Below are 22,375 nucleotides of genomic sequence, written 5' to 3'. Positions count from 1 at the left end.
CAAACCAGGTCTGGTCCCTTCGCTAGAGTTTGCTGCCTGATTCCCAAACTCAAGCTCCATGTTCCACCATACTCAGCTTTCTTGACCACCTCTTAGAGTGTCACCCACCCACACCACATTCAACTCTTTGCTATCTCTCAATCGTTCTTTAACTCTCGGGGAATTCTTATCCAAATTCAGTATCCTTCATTTGCCCATCAAATCCTTTTCCCAGCCAATAATCCCAAGCTTTTCTTTATTCTTTTTATCTGGACAAGATCTGGTTCTTTCTGAAGCCCTTAGTAGAAAACCTAATTTCTCATTCTCAGCCCCTTCCCTGCTCCATATCTCGCAGCCCTGCAGTTCTCCTGCACTGCCAGGCTCCCTTCTCCAAGCTGCCATCAACAGAATAGTCTGTACAAGCTCCTATCCATCTTTGCAATGCATAAACACCACAACCCTCTTCAGAGGTCTTTTAAGGACCTAGTAGGTTGAATGTAAGATTTTAAGTTTGCCACAGCCTAGCTGCAGACTGACAGGCATAGGTAAGTCAAGCCGGACCTGTAAGCTATTTTTCTCTCCTGCAGTTGTTTGTAGCTTTCTAACACTGAGAGAGTGCCCATATCTTGTTCTCCATGCTTGTTATTCTTTTAACCCTTTCTCATCTGCGAGAAATGTAAAAAGAGAGTAAATATAAGAATAGAGAAAAACTTACAAGATATCATCAAAGAGCAGGATTATGTTGGCTAAATTGTAGCAGCAGAAGTCTTAGAAAAGATGCTGTTATACATCTCCTCGTGCAATTATATTCTGCATTTACCTTGTAACAACATTGTCAACATAAAGACATATGTCACCAGAATTCTACAGTGGTATTAACAACTGAGCACATTTACAGTATTTTGAGTGGAAATTAAACACAAAACATCCCTCCCTTGATGTCACATTTAAAGGATTGAGTACAAATAGACAAAGCTACAATGTACTGTTATAGGGAAGACAAGCGTACCATAGCAACATCAACAGAGAAGTATTGTGCTTTCAAATACAAAATGCACCAAGCAACATTGTGGCCCAGATCATAATACTTTATTGTATTCACCTACAAATGGAAAATACTTGTCTTTGTAGGCAAAGAAGATATAAAACTTATGGAGCCTTTAAAAAACACTGGCTTGAATTTGTTACTGTTCTGATATTTTCCAGAAGTGAATGGTCTTTATTTGGCATGCTGGAGCTGTGCCATGCAGACACTATGCAGGACTGCTTTAAAGAGCCCTGAGACCTGCCATTCTAGGGACTGTGCAGCTCCCATCAAAAAAGATAACTTCAGAACTTTCTAAATTTCACCAGAAGGGCTGGCTTCTTCAGATGGCTCAGATGGCTTCACCAGAACACCACGAGCACTCCCACCACTGATAATCTCCACACTCTCAGCCACAGCCAGTCCTCCTCTGCTGGTGAGCATAAGAGCAATCCCCACCTCCCAATGAGCAGTAGATATTCTGCTGTCAAAACCAACAAAAAACGGATTTACAGAAAACAGAATTGTATCTCCGTTATGAATGTTACAGTTATTTTTAATTCATTCTACTTTCCATTATCTCTACTAAGCTGTTTAAAAATAAAACTAATTTATTTTCCCCTACTGCTTTTCTTATTTTCATTTAACAAAAAATTTGATTCCCTTGCACCCCTCTGTTTCAGATCAAATTAATAAAAGCTAAAATTAATACATTTTTAATTTGCTTCCTTTGAGCCCTAGCAAGATCATAGATGGTAACAGTACATTGGGAATCTTGAAAAATTTGTCAGTTAGCAGCCTGATAGAAGAAGGAGTGTATTCTGAATTTTATTTTATTTTTTTGATAACATACAAGTAGATTTATAAATGGGTGAAAATAAAAGAAATTCTGAGAGATAAATAAAGAGAAGTTAATAAATATCTTCACCTAATTCAAGACATCGTAAATCATTTAGTTTCACTCTCCACTGCACTAAAATGGTGCAATAGTATTAAAACGGTGTAACAGTGGAATTATTTAACATTTATTATTTAACAGGTCCAACCTTTCCTTGAATGCCCACAGGGATGCTGATGCCACCACTTCCCTGGGCAACCTGTTCCAATGCCTGACTACTCTTTCTGAGAAGAAATGTCTCCTATATTCTTCTTTGCCTTACTTAATACCCAGTTCCATGAAATGAATGAATATTTTCAAGTGTAACAATGAGATACTTCTCCACTATTAAAAAAAGAAAAAAAAATCAGTTTGCAAATTTTCCTGATGAAAATATACAGGACAACAGGCAAAAGTGGTATACCTAAGTGTAGGATTTTACTAACATACTTGTAGGTGGAAACTGAACTGACCACAAATGAATAGGAGCCACAGTGTTTAAATAATTTTGGAACTTTGTACTCCTTGTATTGAAATGCCAGTCTGCTCTGACATGGCACAGCTAATTCAAAAAGCATTAATGTGGTGTTTGTTTTTTCCCCACACAGAACTACCATTGTGTTTTTTTTTTTTTTGTCAGTTTAGATACTGTTTGTGAAAATTTATATTGTCTATGCTTCAATAGATACAAAATGCTTTGTCTGTAAACTACGTCTACTGAAAATAGAAATGTCCCTGCTGTAATATATAAGAAAAGAATGCCATGGGTTTGAATCAGCTCTTAAATACACTTTTATCTATCCTGGGAAATCAAAACCAGAAAATGTATCATTAGTAAGCATTTATTGGGGATAGCTAATTTGTTTTGATTTTTCTTTCAAGAAAGCTGTTTTGTAAGATTCATGCCTGTGTTCTAGAACAATATATAAAAAAATGCAAACCAAGATTATTCTGTGGAACAGCCATTCTTCATAATTTACAGAACCAAGTGCATTATTTACTTAATCTCAGTATATTTAATAACACATTCTAACACCCTTGTTTTATTTGAGTTTTTTTACTTTGAGTTTGACCAACTCATTGCTCAGCACTCTGACTGGAAATTTATCATTCTTACACTGTCTAGCGTCGTTTTGACTGATCATGAACCCTTTTTAACTTACAGCTGTGAAAAAAATATTTGCAGTTTGCAATTGCTGATGGGCTTGTTGAGGAACAGGCACTATATAGAATTTGAGGATGATGTTTCATTAACAGACAATGAGTATTAATATTGAGTAGCAACGTGAAGCTCTAAAATGAAAAGTTTTCTTAAAAAAAAAATAAAGCAAATACTTAGTGACAGTCAATTGAAGTAACTGTTCATTCCTTTTTGGAAGAGCATGTATTGTAGAAGTGATAAAATTCTCAAGATAATAAAGGTTATTAAGTAAATGCTTTGATGTTACATTGGCAATATTTTGTGTAACCACTGATTTACAAGGATTTGTACCGATATAGCTAAAGGCATCTTTACAATATAATATATTGTAAATATATATACAATATATATTTCAATTTACAATATAAATTTTCATTTTTCAAGAATGGCCTGGGTGAAAAGTCTTTAATACAGGAAGTCTAAGATTGTTAATATATGTATATATATATATATAGGACCGTGGTAGCTTAAACTGGTATATTATAGTGGGCTCTTTGCACAGGTGCACAAAGGGCAATCTCCGCTTTCATCCATCCAGGGTATCCTCGTTTTGGTACAGACATTACTTATAATTTTAATTAATTTTAAGATATTAGTTATTTATCCTTCTTTATTTTATACATTGATATATATTTAGTATTTAATTAACAAATATTTAAATAAACCTGATCTAAGATAACAGTAGGGGGAAGGACCTGGTGGTTGTATGTTAATGTGCCATGGCGCTTACTTCCTTAATAACCTGAGGCATAATAAATCGTCTCAGAAACCGAGATAACTCTCTCTCTATTTACCTCAGGCCAAAATCTTTTTAGGTCAAAAGGTGTATCCCATAGAGACAGTGACCCAACATGTATCAGCTATAGAAACATTATCATAGGCAATAACAACATACAGTTCTTCCGTCACCACACATTGAGCAGAGAAATCTGAATAACTTTTGGAATATTATTTTACTTAGTTTTGGTATAAATGCCTCTTTACTACTTATTAGAGAAAATATATTCAGCTGCATATAGGAACTGTGTTTGGCACTATTTTTTACTCTACAGTAATATTTATGTTATTTTCTCTCTTTTTTTTTTTTACACATTAATGTGATTTCTATTCATCAGTTTTCACATTTCTAGAAGAAACTATGTGATCAAAAGTGCTTCACATGCAAAAAGAAGCTCCATGGGAAAAATATAAAATGAACACTATAGAAGCGTTGTACTATAGGTAAGCCTGGCTTAGCTGTTCACAGAAAATACTATGTATCAAAAATGCCTTAGATAACTTCTGTGGTTTATTTTTGATCAATTTGAGAGAAAGCTTATGCAATTTCAGTCAAAATTAGAAATAGAGACCTACATAAGCCTCACTTTCTCTTGCCTCCTCCTACCAACCCATGAGAAACTTGTGTGTAATACCTATATCCTAAAGAGATGTATACAAAAAGCTTTTCATAACTGCTATGAATGTAGCAGAAACAGAATTCTGGATGTTGAAACCACATAGTAAATAAGAATGAGGACAGAATGCAATTCAAAAGGTTAGAACTGCCTCCACTGTCCACCTCTTTATATGGAATGAAAGGCTGTGGCTTGATTCCAACTCTCAGACTAAAAAAGACCAAGAAAGCCCCAATACCAAACTATTCAGGATATTTGGATGTGACACATGAACAGAGTCAGCACAAGTATTGCAATCCTGGAAACACAGCAAAACTGTTAGAAAATGGTATTAACAGATCAATGAAAAAAGAGTTTACTTCCCCTCACCTTTTTCTTCATTTTTACATTTTTGAAAATTGCGTGAACTCTCCACGTTTTTGCAAACATTGCTCCAAAGGCAGTTGTATATCCCACTGTAAGAATCCATGTTCGGACCTAAAAAAATACATATATAAAAAAAGACAAAGCCATTTTATTTTCAGTAGGTAATGTGGATATCATCGTTTGAGCCAATTTTTTCTTGACAGTTGAAAAATACTCAAAGAACTTAATAAAAATGTTGACATTTCAAAATTGTCTCATTTATTGCTTTCTCTCTTTTCTTCTTCCTCCATCCCCTTTCCAAGTGTAACAAATCTAGATGCTGAATTCACAATCTCTTCCATATATAACAACACAACTCAGTTACAATATCGTCCTTTCTTTTCTTTTTTTTTTTCCCACTTTTATTGTGTTCTGTGCAGGCAGAGGAAGGAACCAGTGGAGGAAAACAAGAGACAGAGACTATAAAAACTACCCGGGGAGCTAATATTAGCAGCAACATTTTGAACAGAATGGAACAGAGAAGTAAAGATGTCATTCAGACTAAATAAGAGGAAATTGTACTATGTGTGGTATGTAACACTGAAAGCAGATCCCTAGCATACGGGAAAGATATGAAAAACTGACCTTAAAGTTATTCTGTCGGTAAAAGAGGAAAGACAAAGCAACAAAGCCTAGGTGGGCAAGCCTCAGGGGCAGGACCTGAATCAAAGACAATATATGCAATATGGGTCTAAGAAAAAGGAGATGTTGAGCTCACATAGAATGATAAATTGATGGGACCCTAAGGTCACTACAGGTTTGAGATAGACCTATCTAGTTATTTTCCTTACAGTGAGTTTCCCAAGGAAATCCAGAAGATTAAAAAAAAAAAAAAAAAACTATCAAAAAAACCCACTAACTTTCAGAGTTGTAGCAAGCTCTGCAAAGCCTACTCTAGTCCCTTGGAAGTTTGTATTTTCATTGCCCTGGAGGTCTGGCTGTTTAAAAGTTTTTCTGCCCTGAACAGACCTCTTTTCCTTCCCAAAGAAGGACCAGAGACTACACAGTGTAGCAGGTGGAAGATCACGCAAGAGGCACAGCAACAAGCTGGAAACGTACAACTGAATCTGGGTGCCTGAAAAATTACCGGAAGAATAATCTCCTCCTTCCTCTGGAGACTGCACCTGGGACAGCTGTCATGATGGAGCACTGCACAAATGTGAATCAAGGAGTAAGAGTAAAATGTACTGTACAATGCAAATGGAAAAACTGTGGGAGAGACAATGGCTAAAGAGAGGGAATGCGAACCTAAAAAAGGGGAAAGCAAGCCTTGTTTTGGCCATGTTAACCATGCATCCTTGGCCATCTGAGCTGTTTTTTTTGATTTAAAAAATCTGATTTGTTGAAAAAAGGACAGTCATAAATATATATATATATATATGACTGATATATATATATTTATATATATATAAATATTTGGGTGAATTAGAGGCAAATTTTTAATTGGAAACCAACTTAATTTTACATCTGAGTTCTGAAGAATTTGAGATTTTCAATTTGCAACTTCAGGACCTGCTTGTTGATGACAAACTATGTGCTGCAGGAAGATCCAGAACTTGGGATCTAAGATAAATATTAAGAATAATGTAAATGTTTAACTTCTAAGTACATATCATCTATTTTTGCCTTTCCAGAGATCATCAGCATTTCCATTCTTGTATTAAAAACTGTTTCTTTTGTCCCCCAAATTTTCTGTGGAATAGAAATTCTGATTTCTAGTAAGCATTGGTGATTGGATATGAAGACAGAAAAGATAGAAAAGACATGGACCCACTCAAAAATTTTGATAGAGCAATAAGAGTCATAAAATAACTACAGTTCCTTAAAATAAATAAATAAATACATTCAATTAATTACATATGGTCAGCAATAGTGAATTAGGGAGAGGAAAGTACACGTAAAACAAGTGTCTTGGATTTTGGCAAAGAGGTATATATGTGTGTGGACACCCAAAACTGAGAAGGCATATACCACCAAGCTGATTACACAAAAGAGCACGTCAACCATTGGTGGGATTAAACAGTCATGAAGGAATTACCAACGAAGTTTGGAAACAAAGGAGGAGTCACACACATTTATAACAGTGGAAAGAAAGAGGATAGTACCAAAGCAGCAGTCCTGAGAGACCCAGGGCCAGAAGATGCCTGCATCCAGCAGAAGTGAATGTGTGGAGTGCGCTGCACAGGGACAGACATCTCTGATATGCAGATGTGAACTCAAGGCGTGCTTCCTCACTGCCATGTGCACTAGCAGGTTGTAGATATGCACACAAAGATAGAGAGCTCACATCTCCTACAGGATGCATCTGCATGTGGGAAACTGCATTCCCAGAAGAAAGGGTGCGCTGCTAAACCATATGTCCTGTGCGCTGTCTGCATGTTACTCAGAGGGTATGTGTCCTGGTTGTGGCTGGGGTAGTGACAATTTTCTTCATAGTAGCTGGTAAAGTGCCATGTTTATTAGAAAATGTTGGGATACTTGTAGAAGACTGTTTAGGCATTTGTATGTATATATTAAAATTTTATAGGCAACTGATGTTGTGGTTTATCTGTTACATTGCTGATGTTGACTCTGACCATACAGCGATTGCTGGTTAATCATGCCATTACTAAAATCAGTAAACGAACACCAATTAAACCCAAGCCACATGAGTTTTCCCACCTAATGACATTCTTGACTGCAGTACTGTAAAAGAATTTCAAAACAAACAAACGAAAAAATGGGAACAGATATTTAGGTTGGCAACATATTATTTTTAATTTAAATATTTTTTCAAGTCTTTGCTCATTATCCGTCATCATACATTATGCTAATAACTTCAGCAAAGCCACAATCAGACCAACTTTGAGTGATTTAAAAAACACATTTCATATCAACATGTTCTTATTAGCCAGTTATGTCTTTTTTTAACTTCACATCAACTGAGCTGTGATAACCATACTTAGCATTCAATCTTTTTGCTGCTATTAATAAGTATTCAGCTCTTTTGTGTACAGTTTAGTGATATATTTGGCAAACAGATACATGGTATTTTCATGTCTCTAATAAGATCTGTTTTGTTCTCCCCGAAAGAGTAATTGCCTCTTGGGAATAGTAATAAATTCAATTATGCTCATAATATGTTTCTAACTGGATATTCAGAAAAAAAAAAGCGTTAAAGTGTTATTTTTATCATGTTCAGTTCAAAAGTTTTATGTATTCCTGATCTGGATTATGCAAATTAGGATAATATAACTATTGGCTACATTAGAAATGTTCTGACTTAAAGATATCAGGAAATTTTATCAAAATGAGATCACTGTTGCTAAGAATGAGACAATAAGTTTCAGATGAAAATAGATTTTTAATTTTGAAGAAAATGACCTTGAATTTGTCTGCTATAATTCATTTATACAGACAGAAAAATGAAAAATTTAGAAAATATCAAAAGCCACTGAAATATATATATTGGCCCTAATGTTTTTCTGAATTTAAAATAAACTAGTACACAATGCACATAAGAATCACATTATATATATATATATGTATAATACATTTCAGAATATATATATATATTATATTATGTATGTCTCTCTATATATATATATATTCTGAAATGTAATACTTCCAATTGCCACTCACCTGAAAGGACACAATAAAACTGACACCAATAATTGGATAATACCACTTGAGCCTACACTGAATGCCATCACTGTGATGTTATAGAATTGATCAGTAACTCTGTCATGTTGGAACTTTTTAATTACGTATTTGAACAGAAGAGAGAGAAAGATCACGCTCTTCCCAGCAACTCATAAATAAGCAGGAATTGTAATTTGTGCTTTTTATAAATTGCTTAATAGGAGCTCTTATAAGCACATTCCTAGTGATAGCTGGAAAAGCTAAAAATCTTTTACTTGGTGGACAACCCATCTGAACACCACCAAACACTGACAGTGTCTCCACAAGGAAACAGACCATTCTTGTTCATTTTCCAGTCTGTGGCTAAGAAAAAAACCAACATGATGTTTGCTTAAAGCAACAAAAAATCCATCTCTGTCAAATATTAATGTTTAAACAAAATTTGTAAGGTTTAATTAAAGTCACTGCATTTATGAACAAGCGGTCTGTATTTTGTAAAAGCGTGAGCTATAGCAATTCTTTTCAATTTTCCTTTGCAACAAAAAGTTTCCATCCAAGCTTTCCCATAAGAGGTGTTAAAAGACCTTTTATTTATTTTTTTTAAGTGTAAGTATTCTTCCACAATGTAATAAGCCTTGATAGCTTAACACCCTAATATAAAGTTACTTCCATGTAAATTGTATTTCCTCTCAACCTTGAGCTTTCACTGGGTAGCCTATGTTTTGAATGCTACAATTCGATATCTTCACAGAAATCAATGTATCCATGTAAAAACTCCACAAACTTATTTGATGTCGTAACTTGTTACCTTGGAAAATGGATTGAATTGATGAAATGTATAAAGTGTCACTATTAAAGAAGTTCTATTATTTTCCCATATTTGACCACCACTGCACATGTATTCAGAAAATCTCACAGTTGTGAACTGAAGAATGCCCATGAAGCTGTTGAGCTTATTAAAGCAATAACAAGAATTTCAAATGCAGCTTATTAAGAAAGTGATGTATTTTATTCCTCTATTAAGTTGAAAGTAAAAAAAATAAATATTGAAACTGAATGAAATATAGCAACCCATTGAACTGCCTATACCATATCTTTCTTTTTGTGCTGCAGCTTCAGATTTGCTATATTAATCCAGTTTGCCAATATCATGCAACCAAGAAGATAGGAGCAGAGAAACAGAATGAATAATTTAAATAAACATCAGGAAGAAGAATTTCAGTATGTGTTGCATAAAAAGCTAAAAACACCACCACTTCAGAGATACTTGATTTAAAAAAAAAAAAAAAGTATTTGAATAGCGAACCAGCTTGGTTCTTTAAACAATTTCTTCAGTTAGCAAAATGTTTAGCTTTTGTTCCCGCAGAGGAATCACTCAGCTTTAAGATTCTTGAAAGCATCATTTATACTACCTGAAGACCATTATTTTAATGGTTTCATTTAAATAGAAACATTCATGCATTTCTTTCATAGGACTAGACACTCCCAATACCTTCTAATTTAGTTTATGAAATTCAGTCTGATTCATTTGAGCAATATCAGTAACTAGCAGTTTTACACATGCATAGGGTTGGAAGTTGCAGCACCAACTGGGTCAGGCTTTAGCTGAACATTAGTGCTGAGCTGCTTGGTGGCATCTTGGTACTAGATTTAGGCACTTAAAAGTGACAAACAGGAGAATAAACCATACTGTGGGTTTAGCCCTGAAGAGCACAATTATCTTTAAGTAGGCAATTCTGTTGATTTTTGTGGACTATTCATGGGCTTAAAATTAAGCACCTTCTATTATTCTTTGCAGACTGGGGACATAAAGGATAATTATGATGAACAGAAGTGTGCCATCTCAACACGTTTTCCCTGAGGGCTTGATCCTGCTTCTATTAGCAATGGCAAAATTCCCAGTGTGAGCATAGGCAGGCCCAAAGAATGAGTTCATCCATTTGAACTATACTTTTCTCATTTATCTCAAACATTTTATGACACATGTTTAGGTCTTTTAACTCACGCTTTAGAATTTGTGTGGCACCAGCACAATTCTTACTAAAAGTATGTGGCAATAACATTACAGAATTGAATCCTGCTGTTTTCACATAAATTAAGTACAGTGGCTCTTTACATGCTGTGAAATCTCCTGTAGTGATTTCTTAATATATTTCAGACCATTTTTGAGAGTCAATCCAAGGGTAGTGTAAAAGATATTATAATTGCCCACAATTCTATAAGGGGGCTTTAAAATCTAGCTATTGTCCTACTCAAAGAGAGGTAAAATGTTTTAAAAATGCTACCTAAATAAATTGCTGGCAAAGTTGTGGTGTATTTGCTTCAGCATATGAACGATTCTGTTTCAGGGATCTATTCAGCTTTGTAAATTTTCCCTCTATATTTTTTTCCCCCAAAAAATGTCATTTACTAAAATAGAAGCTGATCAGGCTCATGTTAAACTCAGTAACAGAATTGCCTTTGAATGTAATAGGAGTGAGATCAGTCTCGGACTGAACGATGGTTAGGACAATTATGGAATTGATTATACAGAAAAGGGAGATTAAAATTAACAGCTAGACAATCAAGAAGGAAATAAACTAATGAACACACACAAAATGAAAAAGGCCAGACTAAAAATACAAACAAAGGCTATGGTTTTCAAAGACAAAGAAATAGATTAGGGGTCCAAATTGCTTTGCCGTTCAGTATGAGCTGAGCTGAGTGTCTGTTTTTTTTTTTTTTTTTTAATTCCTAGCCAAGAGTAAACGATTTGAATAAAAGAATTAGTCAAGTATACAGTCCAAAGGGAGGGGCGCGAGGAAATGGGGGGAACCCAAAACCTATGGCAATGTCTGAAAAGTATAAAGGAAGGCAATGGGGAATACATCATCAACTACTTAACAAACAGCAAAGCTAGATGTCAGTTAGTAGCCCAGGGTCAAGTGCAAGTGGCTCTTGCCCATAGTACACCAAGACAGCCATAAATTTGGGGGGCCCTTCCCAACATTTTTAATTTTTGTCAGCTGCCTCCAAAAATTGGTAAACAGAGAAACCTCAAAGTGCTGAGGGAAGACAAAGCAGAAATAAAGAGACAAAAGGTTGATACATCCGCTTCTTCTCCCTGCTTTATCCTTAAAGACCAGCCCCTGCTTCCAGAGCTGCTGTCAGGCAACTCTATGACTTTCAGAGTTTTACAGAATTTCTCAGCATACCCTTCATGCTGCAGTCTACCCTCTTCCCTAGGAAACCATTCTACAACCCCTCACACCTGACTTCCTCCATGCTCCTTGCTGTAATCTCTGAGTCTGTGTTTGATGAGCATGTTTTAGGATGTCTCTCCACTTTCATACCACCTTATAATCCTGACCTTGCACAGACACAGGATTTCCCAAGAAAAAGTGGAACCAATATGGACCACGGAGTTCCACCTCATCTAGCTGCTTTCTCAGTGGAACATAGATATGACTATGGAAAATAAGTGACAAAGCATAAAAGCTTGCCTTTCACTTTGCTACATGATACAGAGTCAGATTTCAAGTATTCATCACCCATAATTAAGAACAAAATTAGTAGACAAACCCTAAGTGCTTCTGAAGATCTGGATACATTTAAAGGTGAATAGTCAAATTTTAAGTACATCTTTGAGAAGATAAGGTTTCTAACATCTACTGTTATCATGAATGCACCTGTTCTCAGGTTGTCTGAATGAGAACAACACAAAGTCCAGACAGTCTCACACTGCAGTGGGTAGCTGTATTTTACCAGCAGATATCTCCATTTCTTCCTTCTCTCTCTCTGTCTCTCCACCTCACCCCACCTCATTGCTTGGCTCTTTCTTTCTATGCAGAGTCTGTTTTCAAATGCCTGCATCACAGTTGAGAGCACCTGACTGAAATCTGAGAGCCTGAGAACAACCTGCGACAGATGAAAGCACTGTTGAACACCACAGGCATACAAAAACCTTAATGCACTCTGTTTACTTTGCCTTTTGTTAAGGCAAAACACTGACAAGACCCAGTGAGATCACCAGGAATCACAGGATATCTGCCTGGTTTTGGCAATTCATATAAATTATGCTAATTAATGAGTACAAAACAAAGCATGCTTAATTTTAGTGACAGTGTAATCTGCAACATTTCCATCCTTTTACCTTTGATGGAACACCTTTGCAGAACTCCAGAGTGCAAACGAGACTGAAAGACGATCAGTGTCTCCAGAACAGATATCTCCTGGAACGGTATGAATTCTATCGTGACCTGTTCCAAATAGATCACTTGCTCCTTCCCTATCAGTCCAGTCACCCATGGAGTATATACTCTCTTGGACAAAGTGCTGATACACATTGGGACCACCAGGATTGAGAATAAGCTGAAATGTTCAGTTTACTACTACCTAGTACACAACACCTTTCCAGGTAGAGACTATGGGCATTTACAGCTACCTGAGGTGCTCAAAAAAAAAACACTTTCATTCAACCACATCCTAATCAGTTTTATAATAAATAAATAAATAAATAAATAAAATAAATAACATCTGTTTTAATCTGTTTTAGCTATCTAGTTGAGGGAGACACATAACAAAGGAGACTATGGTTCTCCTGAGGCTCACAGACTCGCAGCACAACTGAGGCTGGTAGGGCCCCTTGGAGGCCACCTGGTCCCAGCCCTGCTCCAGCAGGGACACCCAGAGCAGGCTGCCTAGGGCCACGTCCAGGCGGCTTTTGGAGATATCCAGGGAGGAGACCCCACAGCTTCTCTGGGCAGCCTGTGCCCATGCTCCGTCACCTGCACAGCACAGGAGTGCTGCCTGGTGTTTACACGGAACCTCTTGTGCTCCATTTTGTGACCATTGCCTCTTATTAGCCTTTCATCCCACAGCGGATCCAACTTGCAGAGACATCACTAGTCTTAAATGTAAAGTGTGAAATCCTCAGTGGAATATATTACAGAAGTCTAAACATTATGATCATATTTAATATTCTCTCTATTTTAAGTATGCCTGTTTAGTATGTCAGCTTAAAATCTATTCATAAGGTATGTCACTGGCATTGCTAATTTCGAGTCTCTCTCTTCCATATAATGAATGCTTTCAATTATTTTTCCACTTGCTTGCATTTTTCCAGTTGGCATCACATCTTGTTTCACACCTTTACTTCTAACTTCTCTTTTTCTATGGTACCATGGTAATTCTGAGATTGAAAACAAAGATAGATCAGATCATCCTCATTCTCTCTCCCTCCCTCATACCTGAAGCAGTTTCTAGTTTTGAATATATATACATGTAATGAACTACTATATTACTTTTTCTGTACAACCAACGTAGTTGCAATTGACAGTTGTAAGACATCTAACTGTCCCATACTGCACTGACCACTTTCTGAGAATTCACTGCTTCAGATAGTTTTAATTTCATGCAGCTGGAGTTTTACAATATGACACCTACTCTCTAATTCAGATATGGAATGAAATAATACTATGTTTGGTATTAGGAATCCCTACCATAAGTAATAAATTACTATTTAAATATATTTGATTTTTTTCCATAGAAAATGGGCATACCAAGATAAAAATGAGTTATTTTGAAACCAATTACCTACTCTAGCACACAGTCAACAATACAGAAGTTCAAAAACATAATATCCCTGTTTAGCAAATTATTTGCCCATATGTTTAAAGTACTTTGCTGACTCTCAAATACATTTAACGGTTGGTTCTGTATTTCAACAGATTGATTTATATACCACATCCTCCTACAGTCAGTGCCTTGCAGAGTTGAGAATGGTGGTACAATTTAACAAAGAAATTCTTTCAAATTTTTTATCGTGGTTCAGTGTCCTTGGAATATTACAGAATAAAACATATGCCATAGGTAGATGCACATTGTAGAAAAGTCAGAAAAGACCAGAGATTCTAAGCACTTCACCCTTCAAACAATGCTATAAACACTGTGCTATGGAGAAAGTGCACACAATAGATTTGGGTTGTAATACTTAAAATTTGGAAACCATTTTTCCTGAATTTAGTTGGTAGATTCAGGTGTATTTAAGGACCTTCCACGAGTCTTAGCAGAAAGTTATCAGAAAATTACACTAAGACAGAATAATCACAGTAATCACATATATCTTGTATCTAGTTTTAAAAAACTTGCTATTATGTGTACACTGCTACTCTCATGAGGTCTAATCATTTTTTAAATATGGAAGACAAAGAGGGTGATTACTTGGCTTAGAGAGGGGATAGCACTAATAACAGCCTTTCAGTTTTGCATGTGCTTATAAAAGCTGAATTAAAATTTTAACTTCCCTACCAAAAAAAAAACAAAACAAAACAAAAAACAAAACAAAACAAAAAAACCACCACAAAACAAAACAAAACAAAAAAACCCTCTGCCTCCATCATTGATGTGGTTCTTCTTCTCTGTGCCTAAAATGTAGTTATTCCAGCTGTACCCACATATTTTTGGTCCAATGGCTTTTTATGATCACCCTCTATTGTAGCTTGTTCTTTTAAAGAGTAACAATCTCTCATAAAATGGGAATTTTAAACTAATTTCTAATATGTTTAGAATGTATAATCCAAATCATGCATTACCAGGGAAACGAATGATAAGAGAGATTTGTGCCAGCCTGATCCTATAAGAACCGGTATCTGTAAGTAGGCCTTATGAAACCAATAAGCTTGCTGCCCATATGGAGAGATGGATGTTCGTTACATGGTGCCAAACGTACACTCTGTACCCAGCACTTAGTGGGAGTTTTGGGGTGGAACGGAGGAGAGACAGAAGAGTTACTGAACAGAAAAGTGGGTTTGTCTCCCATATTTATGAACTCAACATTAATTTAGTGTTTCCTAGATACAGAGAAAGTGCTTAGGCAGGGTGGATGGTGGCTATGGAAAGATGATTTTTTTTTAAAAAAAGAAAGGAAGAGAATTGTTCATTGAAAGCTATCAGCTATTCCACAAGAAAAATAATAACCGGAGGAGGGAAATTTTAAAGAATTGTTTAATGAGCTGAAGGTTGGAAAAAAAAAAAAACTCCTGATAGGTTGCTTCTGGAGGTTTTCTTGCATCTATGCTGCTAACACTAACCACTGACAGAGCTGGGATTCATAAGATAAATCAGCAGTCATGTACAGGAAATCACAATCAGAAATGCTTCCATACTGGACTGAAAACCAGGAAAGCCAAGCCTGGTGTGAAATCTCACAGTCTCTGCTCTGTTGATGTAAAACCTCTGTTTAAAGCCTGTGGCAATATTTCTTAATCAAAATTTGGCACTGAGAACACAACATTCTCCCCTACCCCTTTCTCTTGCAGTTCAGTTAGGTAAAGCAGTTATCTTATTCAAGTGCCTGTACAGACCTTTCCCTCTATGACAGACCTCATGTTGGTAAGTGCCTCTGCTTCTCATTTTCTTTCATTCTATTCTGCAAAGCATGGCTGCTTCAAGAGGAGCGTTGTAGGCAGCCTAGTCATACAGTGTCCTACAGCCTGGCAATAAGATCAGAAGATTTGAATGTAAGCCCTTCATGGTTGAGTAGACATCAGGATGTATAATTTGCACTTTCTGCCACAAGCTTTTTCTGCAAAGGATGGTGAAAAAAGAATGGGGATTGATATCAATAACTAGCTTCTTAATGTCACTTCTGGTCCATTGGAAACTGGTTCACACACACAAAAAAGAAAGCATATTTGCTGGATAATGAATGCTAGTCCCTATGCATTCAGAGTTATATACTTAGCTTGGGAGAGGTGAACAGGATTTTCCTTTTGAAGTCTTTGAGGAACATCTTTCTGCTAGTTATATAGAGAATTTTTGTTCTAGTTCTAGAAAAATTGAATATTCTGTCCCTCTTCTTCCTTTGCCTGCTGAGGTGTAGGTGTCTAAAACACAGATGTGTCCTAAGGAAGCTAGGATTTTGCACAACAAATCCTGCATGTTCACATGTACTATTATATCTTGTAGTATGTCTTAACATGTACTGACGATAACTCCAGTGTTCTGAAATGATATCACTGAACAAGTCACGATATTTCATTTCTATAACAGTTTTAGTCAGTATGGGAATTTCAACTGAAATATTGGGATTTAACTAAATTGTCTAGCTTTAGGCATGCAACTTTCAGACTTTGAATTTTTCTCTGTAAATAAAAACTTTCTTGCTAACTTCCAATACACAATTTGATTTCAGAATTGTTTATTTTGATTTAACTAGGATATATGCTGCATGGATTTAGGCTTGTTTGAGTTTCAAGTCTAGCTTAAAAATAGCAGTAGAAGCCTTTCAAGATTCAGTAAAAAATACTAAGTAGAAACGTCTGGGAAAGCAGCAGTCATGAAGTATAAAATATTATGGAATCTATAAAGAAAATGTAGCTTCAAATATATTACTAGGTGTAATTCCACAAACATTGCATTTAATACATCTTCATATGTGTAATTTCAAAACAAGAAGATACATCAACAGTTTCAGTCTGAGGCAAATTCCTAATACACCTGAAGGTTTCACCAATAATAATAAAGCTTTATGCATGTTTCAGAATTTGGTCCCAGAAAATACCCCAGAAAAGAACTAAATCAGTTATTAAAAGGAAGGAGACATCCAACTAGTGAACATTGTTCACTGTTTGTACATCTTGCAGAGCTTTCTGCAAGACATTCTTAAACCAGAATATGTGGAATTACTTACTGTGCAAAGTGTCTCAAATGTCTTTTCAGAGACAAAGGATCCATCAAGACCAAAAAGAAAAATAGATGCATAAGAAAGCATCCCTCCAAGGATAATAAGGTTGTTCATGTAGGGACTGGACATCTTTATTAGTCTATGGACAAAAGGTGATAGAGCATTAAAGAAGAGAGATTACTGAGCAATAGAGCAAATGAGAAGAGTTTTTTTGTAACCAGGCAAACTTATAAACCTTCTGTAGAACTCCATAAAATATATAAGCATACACACTGTTTTATAAAGTCTACTATTGTGTTAGGTTTTTGTATGTTTAGTAAAAAGGTCTCCTATTTTACTGATGGATTAATTAGTGAAGACTAATGTCAATAGCACACAGTCAAACATTAAATTAAAAAAGAAAAAATCATACTTTCCAAACAGTATAAAAGAACTCATCCTAACAGACAGTTTGTTTCATTTTGTATATATAATACAGTAATTCTATCTGAATAGTTCTAAAATATCATCTTTCCACAGTTTAAATATTTTCTTTACATAAATATTAATAATACACTCTACGAAGCTGGCATTTAAATGGAAAACAAATTCAAATAGAAGTAACATGTATGTCTTACTTCTGATTTCTGTTTTTGATATTAAAAAAGAGGAAAGCACTGGCCATTATCATTCCTAAAATGGTGAGGGCTGAAAGGATGCTGTAGAGAGGCAGAGAGATCTTGCGTAGCTCCTCTTGTATAATTGTTTTGTCCTTTGGAGGCTCAAGTCCTAGAATAACAAGAAGAAAAAAAAAGGCTAAAGTCCAGCCAAATGTAGAATTTGTGTAAGAAAATATGCCTCTCCTTACTACTATACCTAGATTTAGCAACTGTAAACCACATGTGTAGCTGATGAAATTATTGACTTTGATAGACATATTTTGGTCACATTGATTGACAAGAAGGTTTGCATTTCTGGAGCAGATGAAAAAAAAAATCTCAACAAAATCCAAATGCAGAACCCCGTAAAATGTATGCTATCTTCATTTTAAAATGTAAATAACACCAAAATGACTGTAAAGTTTACCACAAGGTTATGCTTTTCTGAAACAAATGACAGAAACATGAGTAGAAAACAGAGGACATCATTTCTCAGCATATTTTCATTATCATCAGGGCAAACACAAATGGCCTACCTCACCTGCAACTAACTGAGAGAAAGCTAAGACTGACACAGAGCTGTGGGGATCTGGAGCCTGGCCCTTCTGCAGCCTCACTGGGGCAGAGGTTGACGGCCCCAGGGATTGACATGGGGGCCGGGGCCATGGGCAGGGTGGGAGAGCCCTGGGGGTGGGCAGGGTTGTTAGTGCCCTCAGAGCCCTACAGAAGGGAGCAGTGTGGGAGAAAGAAAAGCCAGGATTTTATAGGGACAGACCCACTCTTCAGTTCTCTGCAGGCATGGATTTGAATGTCTGAACTTAAAAAAAAAAACAAACAAGTTTAAAGCCATATACCAGATTGACCGTCAGCTCCTGCTAATTAAAGGCTTCTTGGTATAATGAGAATAATTACTTCCTGACAGCTAAAATGAAGCTCTTCATTCCCTTCTTCACACACTCTACTTGCTTACTAAAATGTCCCGATACATGTAGAGAGAAATTTATCCACAGCAGTTATGCTGAAACAATTCTGACATGGGAAGATCCTTATGCTTTGGTCTTTATTTTCAACATTTCCAAATAAAAAATTCCTTTCACATGGTGATCACACTAAAGTGATTGGTCAAGGGACCATTTGCTGAATTGAAATTAGAAAAAAGTACCTCAGGTTTTCCCTTTTTGTTCTTCCTACCTGAGAGCATGTATTTACAGGTTATTTATTTGCATAACCCTTCAAGAAATTAGGCAACAAATAACAAACAAAAAATATAATAAAGCATGTGCCCAAATGAAAGGAACTGATATTAAAGAAAAAAATTCACCCTGCTGCATCTAAAATAGAGTATATTGATGATGCGTTAAACAACCAGTGATTCCATAAAATATATTTTCTTATTTGTAGGATGACCACTCAATTTTGTTGCTTTTAATATTGTGAATAACTGTTCTCCTGTGTGTAATTTTATGCAATGGTTTAAACAGTTATATTTACTACTCTTCATTTGAAATGCCTCAAGTTACTGTTTTTCATACTGCTTGACAGATGCAGCAGTTTTGTCCTCCACACCGTATACATGACTACCTCCATAAAAAGCCAAGGTGAGTACAATGGGAGGGTTCACTGCCACTTGTGTCACACATCTTAAGACAGACATAAGGCAGACCATGGGTGAAAGGAATGCCAGATGCAGCCAGGCCAAGAAGTAGGAGTCTAGTCCTGCGAAAAGCCTGAACAGTTTTTCGCATCCTTTATTGTCCAAAAAGGCATGGAGATATATGGAATGATAACTGTCTCCTGTTACTTGATTCATCCTGCATATATTTTCTGGAAATTAATAGTATTGAATCAATATTCAACTGCATCATCGGTTCTGTTTTCCATCAAAAATAAGCAGCTGGGTCCCAAACTTTGGCAACTGGGACAGATTCTGCACTCTTGATTTTCAAAGCCTCGTTCTTCTGATATATGTGAGCTGGGCATGGAGCTGTGCTCTATTGAGTCCATTGAAGGATACCAGAAGGAAATGTAGAAAGCTCCAGCAAATGGACAAACAGTCATGGGTTAGGTCACTGCAGTGAAATTCTAGTCATGTCCATGTACACAGGCTACATGCCTGCTGTGGACCTTGGAAGCACTGCTGGACTGAACGCTCTCTAGCCTTGTTTCTCAAATGATGTTTTAAACAAAGCTAGCCCTGTTATTTTGAAATCATATTTTCCAACTACCTAACAGACACCTCCTAAAGAAAAACAATAATTTCCTTCTCATCTGCAAACACAGCACACGAGCAACCTTCAGGTGGGTGGGAAATGGAGAAGAAATTAGAATATTATTGGTTGGTGGAGATGAAATAGAAGACATCTGTAGCTTGTTGAAATAAGAAAGAACATTGTGTACACATGTCAATATAAATTTATCTCAGTTATTGGAATGAAAAACAATCATACAATATCAAAATGTTATAAATTTCTGGTCAGAATTCTCGTAATTTTCTTTTTAAGAAGAGCTCAGTTCCATTTCTCTTTATACAATTTCCCACCTTTCTGATATTAAAAATCCTAACACAGGTCTCTAAACAGCATGCAGTGTTACAAACTACATACAGCTACCCATGTAATGCCTGTACCGCTTTCCAGTTTCCCATCCTACCTTGGAACCTGATGCTGTTGTTGATTATTTCCAGTGTGTCAGCTACAGCATTATACTCTCCCACCTTCACTTCCTTTCTTTCTGCAGAGAAACAAACAAGAGTGATTGTTTATGGCAGTCCACATGTTCTCAATTATTTAACTGATTTTCCCTTCTTTTTGACAGTGTGTCAAAAGGAAAAGAAATATGCTTGAAGTGCATGGATTATTAAAGCAGAATGCCAGACAGCTAACATCATTGAAAGAAATATTTCTGATTTTTTAAAGAAATGCCAAAGATTTTTAAGAACTCATTTACATAATCAGGAAATTGTTGTTACTGGGCACAGACATCTCCAGCTTGAAGATCACACACTTACTTACTGGCTCATACTGAGTAAGACACTTTGTTGGGAGAACAGACATGGCTAAATCATGTGTTCCACTCCCATTTAAACAACTAAGACATCTTGCTTTAGTGAAGTATTTGCCAGGGGAGTCACAGTTGCAGGCTCCAGCCTGTATGGAGTAGACTGGCTAGTTAATAGATATGCTGGGAATCTAATCTCTTACTCTGACTAGGAATTAGCAACTCATCAGTGTACTGACTGCAAAACATGTTGTGTTATATAATTAAAGCTAACTTACACTTGAGCTGAAATATTTACTGGTACTCTCATCTGCAGTTTTGGGATTAGCATCACCTATATGACCTTCTTGTACCTAACATAGATACAGAAACTTAGTATGTTCAGCTACTGCCTTGGACACACTAGCTGGAACTCTGGCACATATTAGTCCCAGCCTCCTGATGACATCTGGCACCAATTAATTTCTGCCTCTTTTTTTTTTTTTTTTTTTTTTTTTGGTATTACTTAGAAGTGCGGGAACTTACTAAATTATAATTTTTATAGTAAAACTTCTAACTTTTGATCAGAGACAAAAAAGAAAAAATCAGCGACAACACAGACACATTGGCTACAGCGTTCTTTGATGAGCTGGCTCAGCAGAGCCAAAAAATTTCATTTCAGGCCTCCATTTCTGGGAATGCACAACCCAATTTGCATGTAAATTCTGAGCTCATGACCCTATTTGTGACACTGATTCGGGGAGCTGATGATCTTGAACTAGATGCCCAATTTGAAAAGACTGTATTTTACCCAACAGCTCCACATTAACCTTTCCTCCTTTCTCACTCAAAGCAATTGTGCACTGTTCAGCTCTGCTGAATGGAGCAGCTAGCTGATTAATACTAATCTGAGAGCTTACAGCAGGCAAAAGTTTTCCTTACATAAACTACACCACCTTTTGTTAAAATTGTTTATGCAGAATTGTACACTGTGCTGCAAATCTGGCAGAGAAACCTAGGCATTTGCTATATCTAGATCAAAAGCTAGAGTTTGCAGTTCTATAAACTGATTCACTTTTTACTTGAATATCATCTATTATGAGGTCCTAAGACAAGTTTGACATAAAAGTGTAATATACTGGTTTCCAGCAGCAGTTTCACCAGGCCCGTCCACTAAAAAAACAAACAAACAAACAAAAAAACCTCTTCTTTTGCAATCAGCATTACATACTCTTAGGGAGTAAATAAAAGTTGGTGCTTCCTGGCACCAGGCATTTGCTATACCCAGATCAAAAGCTAGAGTCCCAACAATAATATCTGCACAGACATCAGCTAAATGCTAAAATGATCATTGGGAAACACTGAACCATTTCACTGTCTTCTTTATTGGAAGCATGAGAATTTTAATCTGTAGATTTAAAACACACCAAAAAAAAAAAAACAACAAAAAACTAGAGAGAAGAGAGACAAACCCCAGAATGTGTATCTATATGCAATTTGAACATCTGATGCCATATAGCCCACAGCTTCTACTTATACCAAATGGGAAGGAGATGATGGGGAGGAGATGCACACAATGACATTCCTTTTCAATG

At 36.2% G+C, this 22,375-nt stretch overlaps 1 protein-coding gene and 1 long non-coding RNA gene across 4 annotated transcripts in view; one reads left to right on the top strand and one right to left on the bottom strand.

Annotated features, from left to right (window-relative positions):
* Nucleotides 1-22,375, bottom strand: part of GABBR2 (gamma-aminobutyric acid type B receptor subunit 2) — a 477,610-nt gene that overhangs the window by 150,353 nt on the left and 304,882 nt on the right. For all 3 annotated transcript variants that reach the window (XM_048079587.2, XM_048079588.2, XM_048079589.2), the window contains 4 exons: nucleotides 20,454-20,534; nucleotides 17,784-17,934; nucleotides 17,173-17,305; nucleotides 4,845-4,952 (listed from right to left, as the gene is read on the bottom strand). In XM_048079587.2, coding sequence (XP_047935544.1) covers nucleotides 4,845-4,952; nucleotides 17,173-17,305; nucleotides 17,784-17,934; nucleotides 20,454-20,534 — 473 coding nt within the window. The remainder of the gene's footprint in view (nucleotides 1-4,844; nucleotides 4,953-17,172; nucleotides 17,306-17,783; nucleotides 17,935-20,453; nucleotides 20,535-22,375) is intronic.
* LOC106036009 (uncharacterized) lies at nucleotides 1,243-7,865 on the top strand. Its single transcript, XR_007169245.2, has 3 exons — nucleotides 1,243-1,439; nucleotides 4,197-4,302; nucleotides 5,261-7,865. It is a non-coding gene; the product is annotated as an uncharacterized lncRNA (long non-coding RNA).

Source organism: Anser cygnoides, chromosome 2 (genome assembly GCF_040182565.1).
Source record: "Anser cygnoides isolate HZ-2024a breed goose chromosome 2, Taihu_goose_T2T_genome, whole genome shotgun sequence".
In the NCBI taxonomy this organism is placed as follows: Eukaryota; Metazoa; Chordata; class Aves; order Anseriformes; family Anatidae; genus Anser; species Anser cygnoides.
The sequence above is the reverse complement of the archived record's forward strand: the minus strand, read 5'-3'. Positions and strand labels throughout refer to the sequence as shown.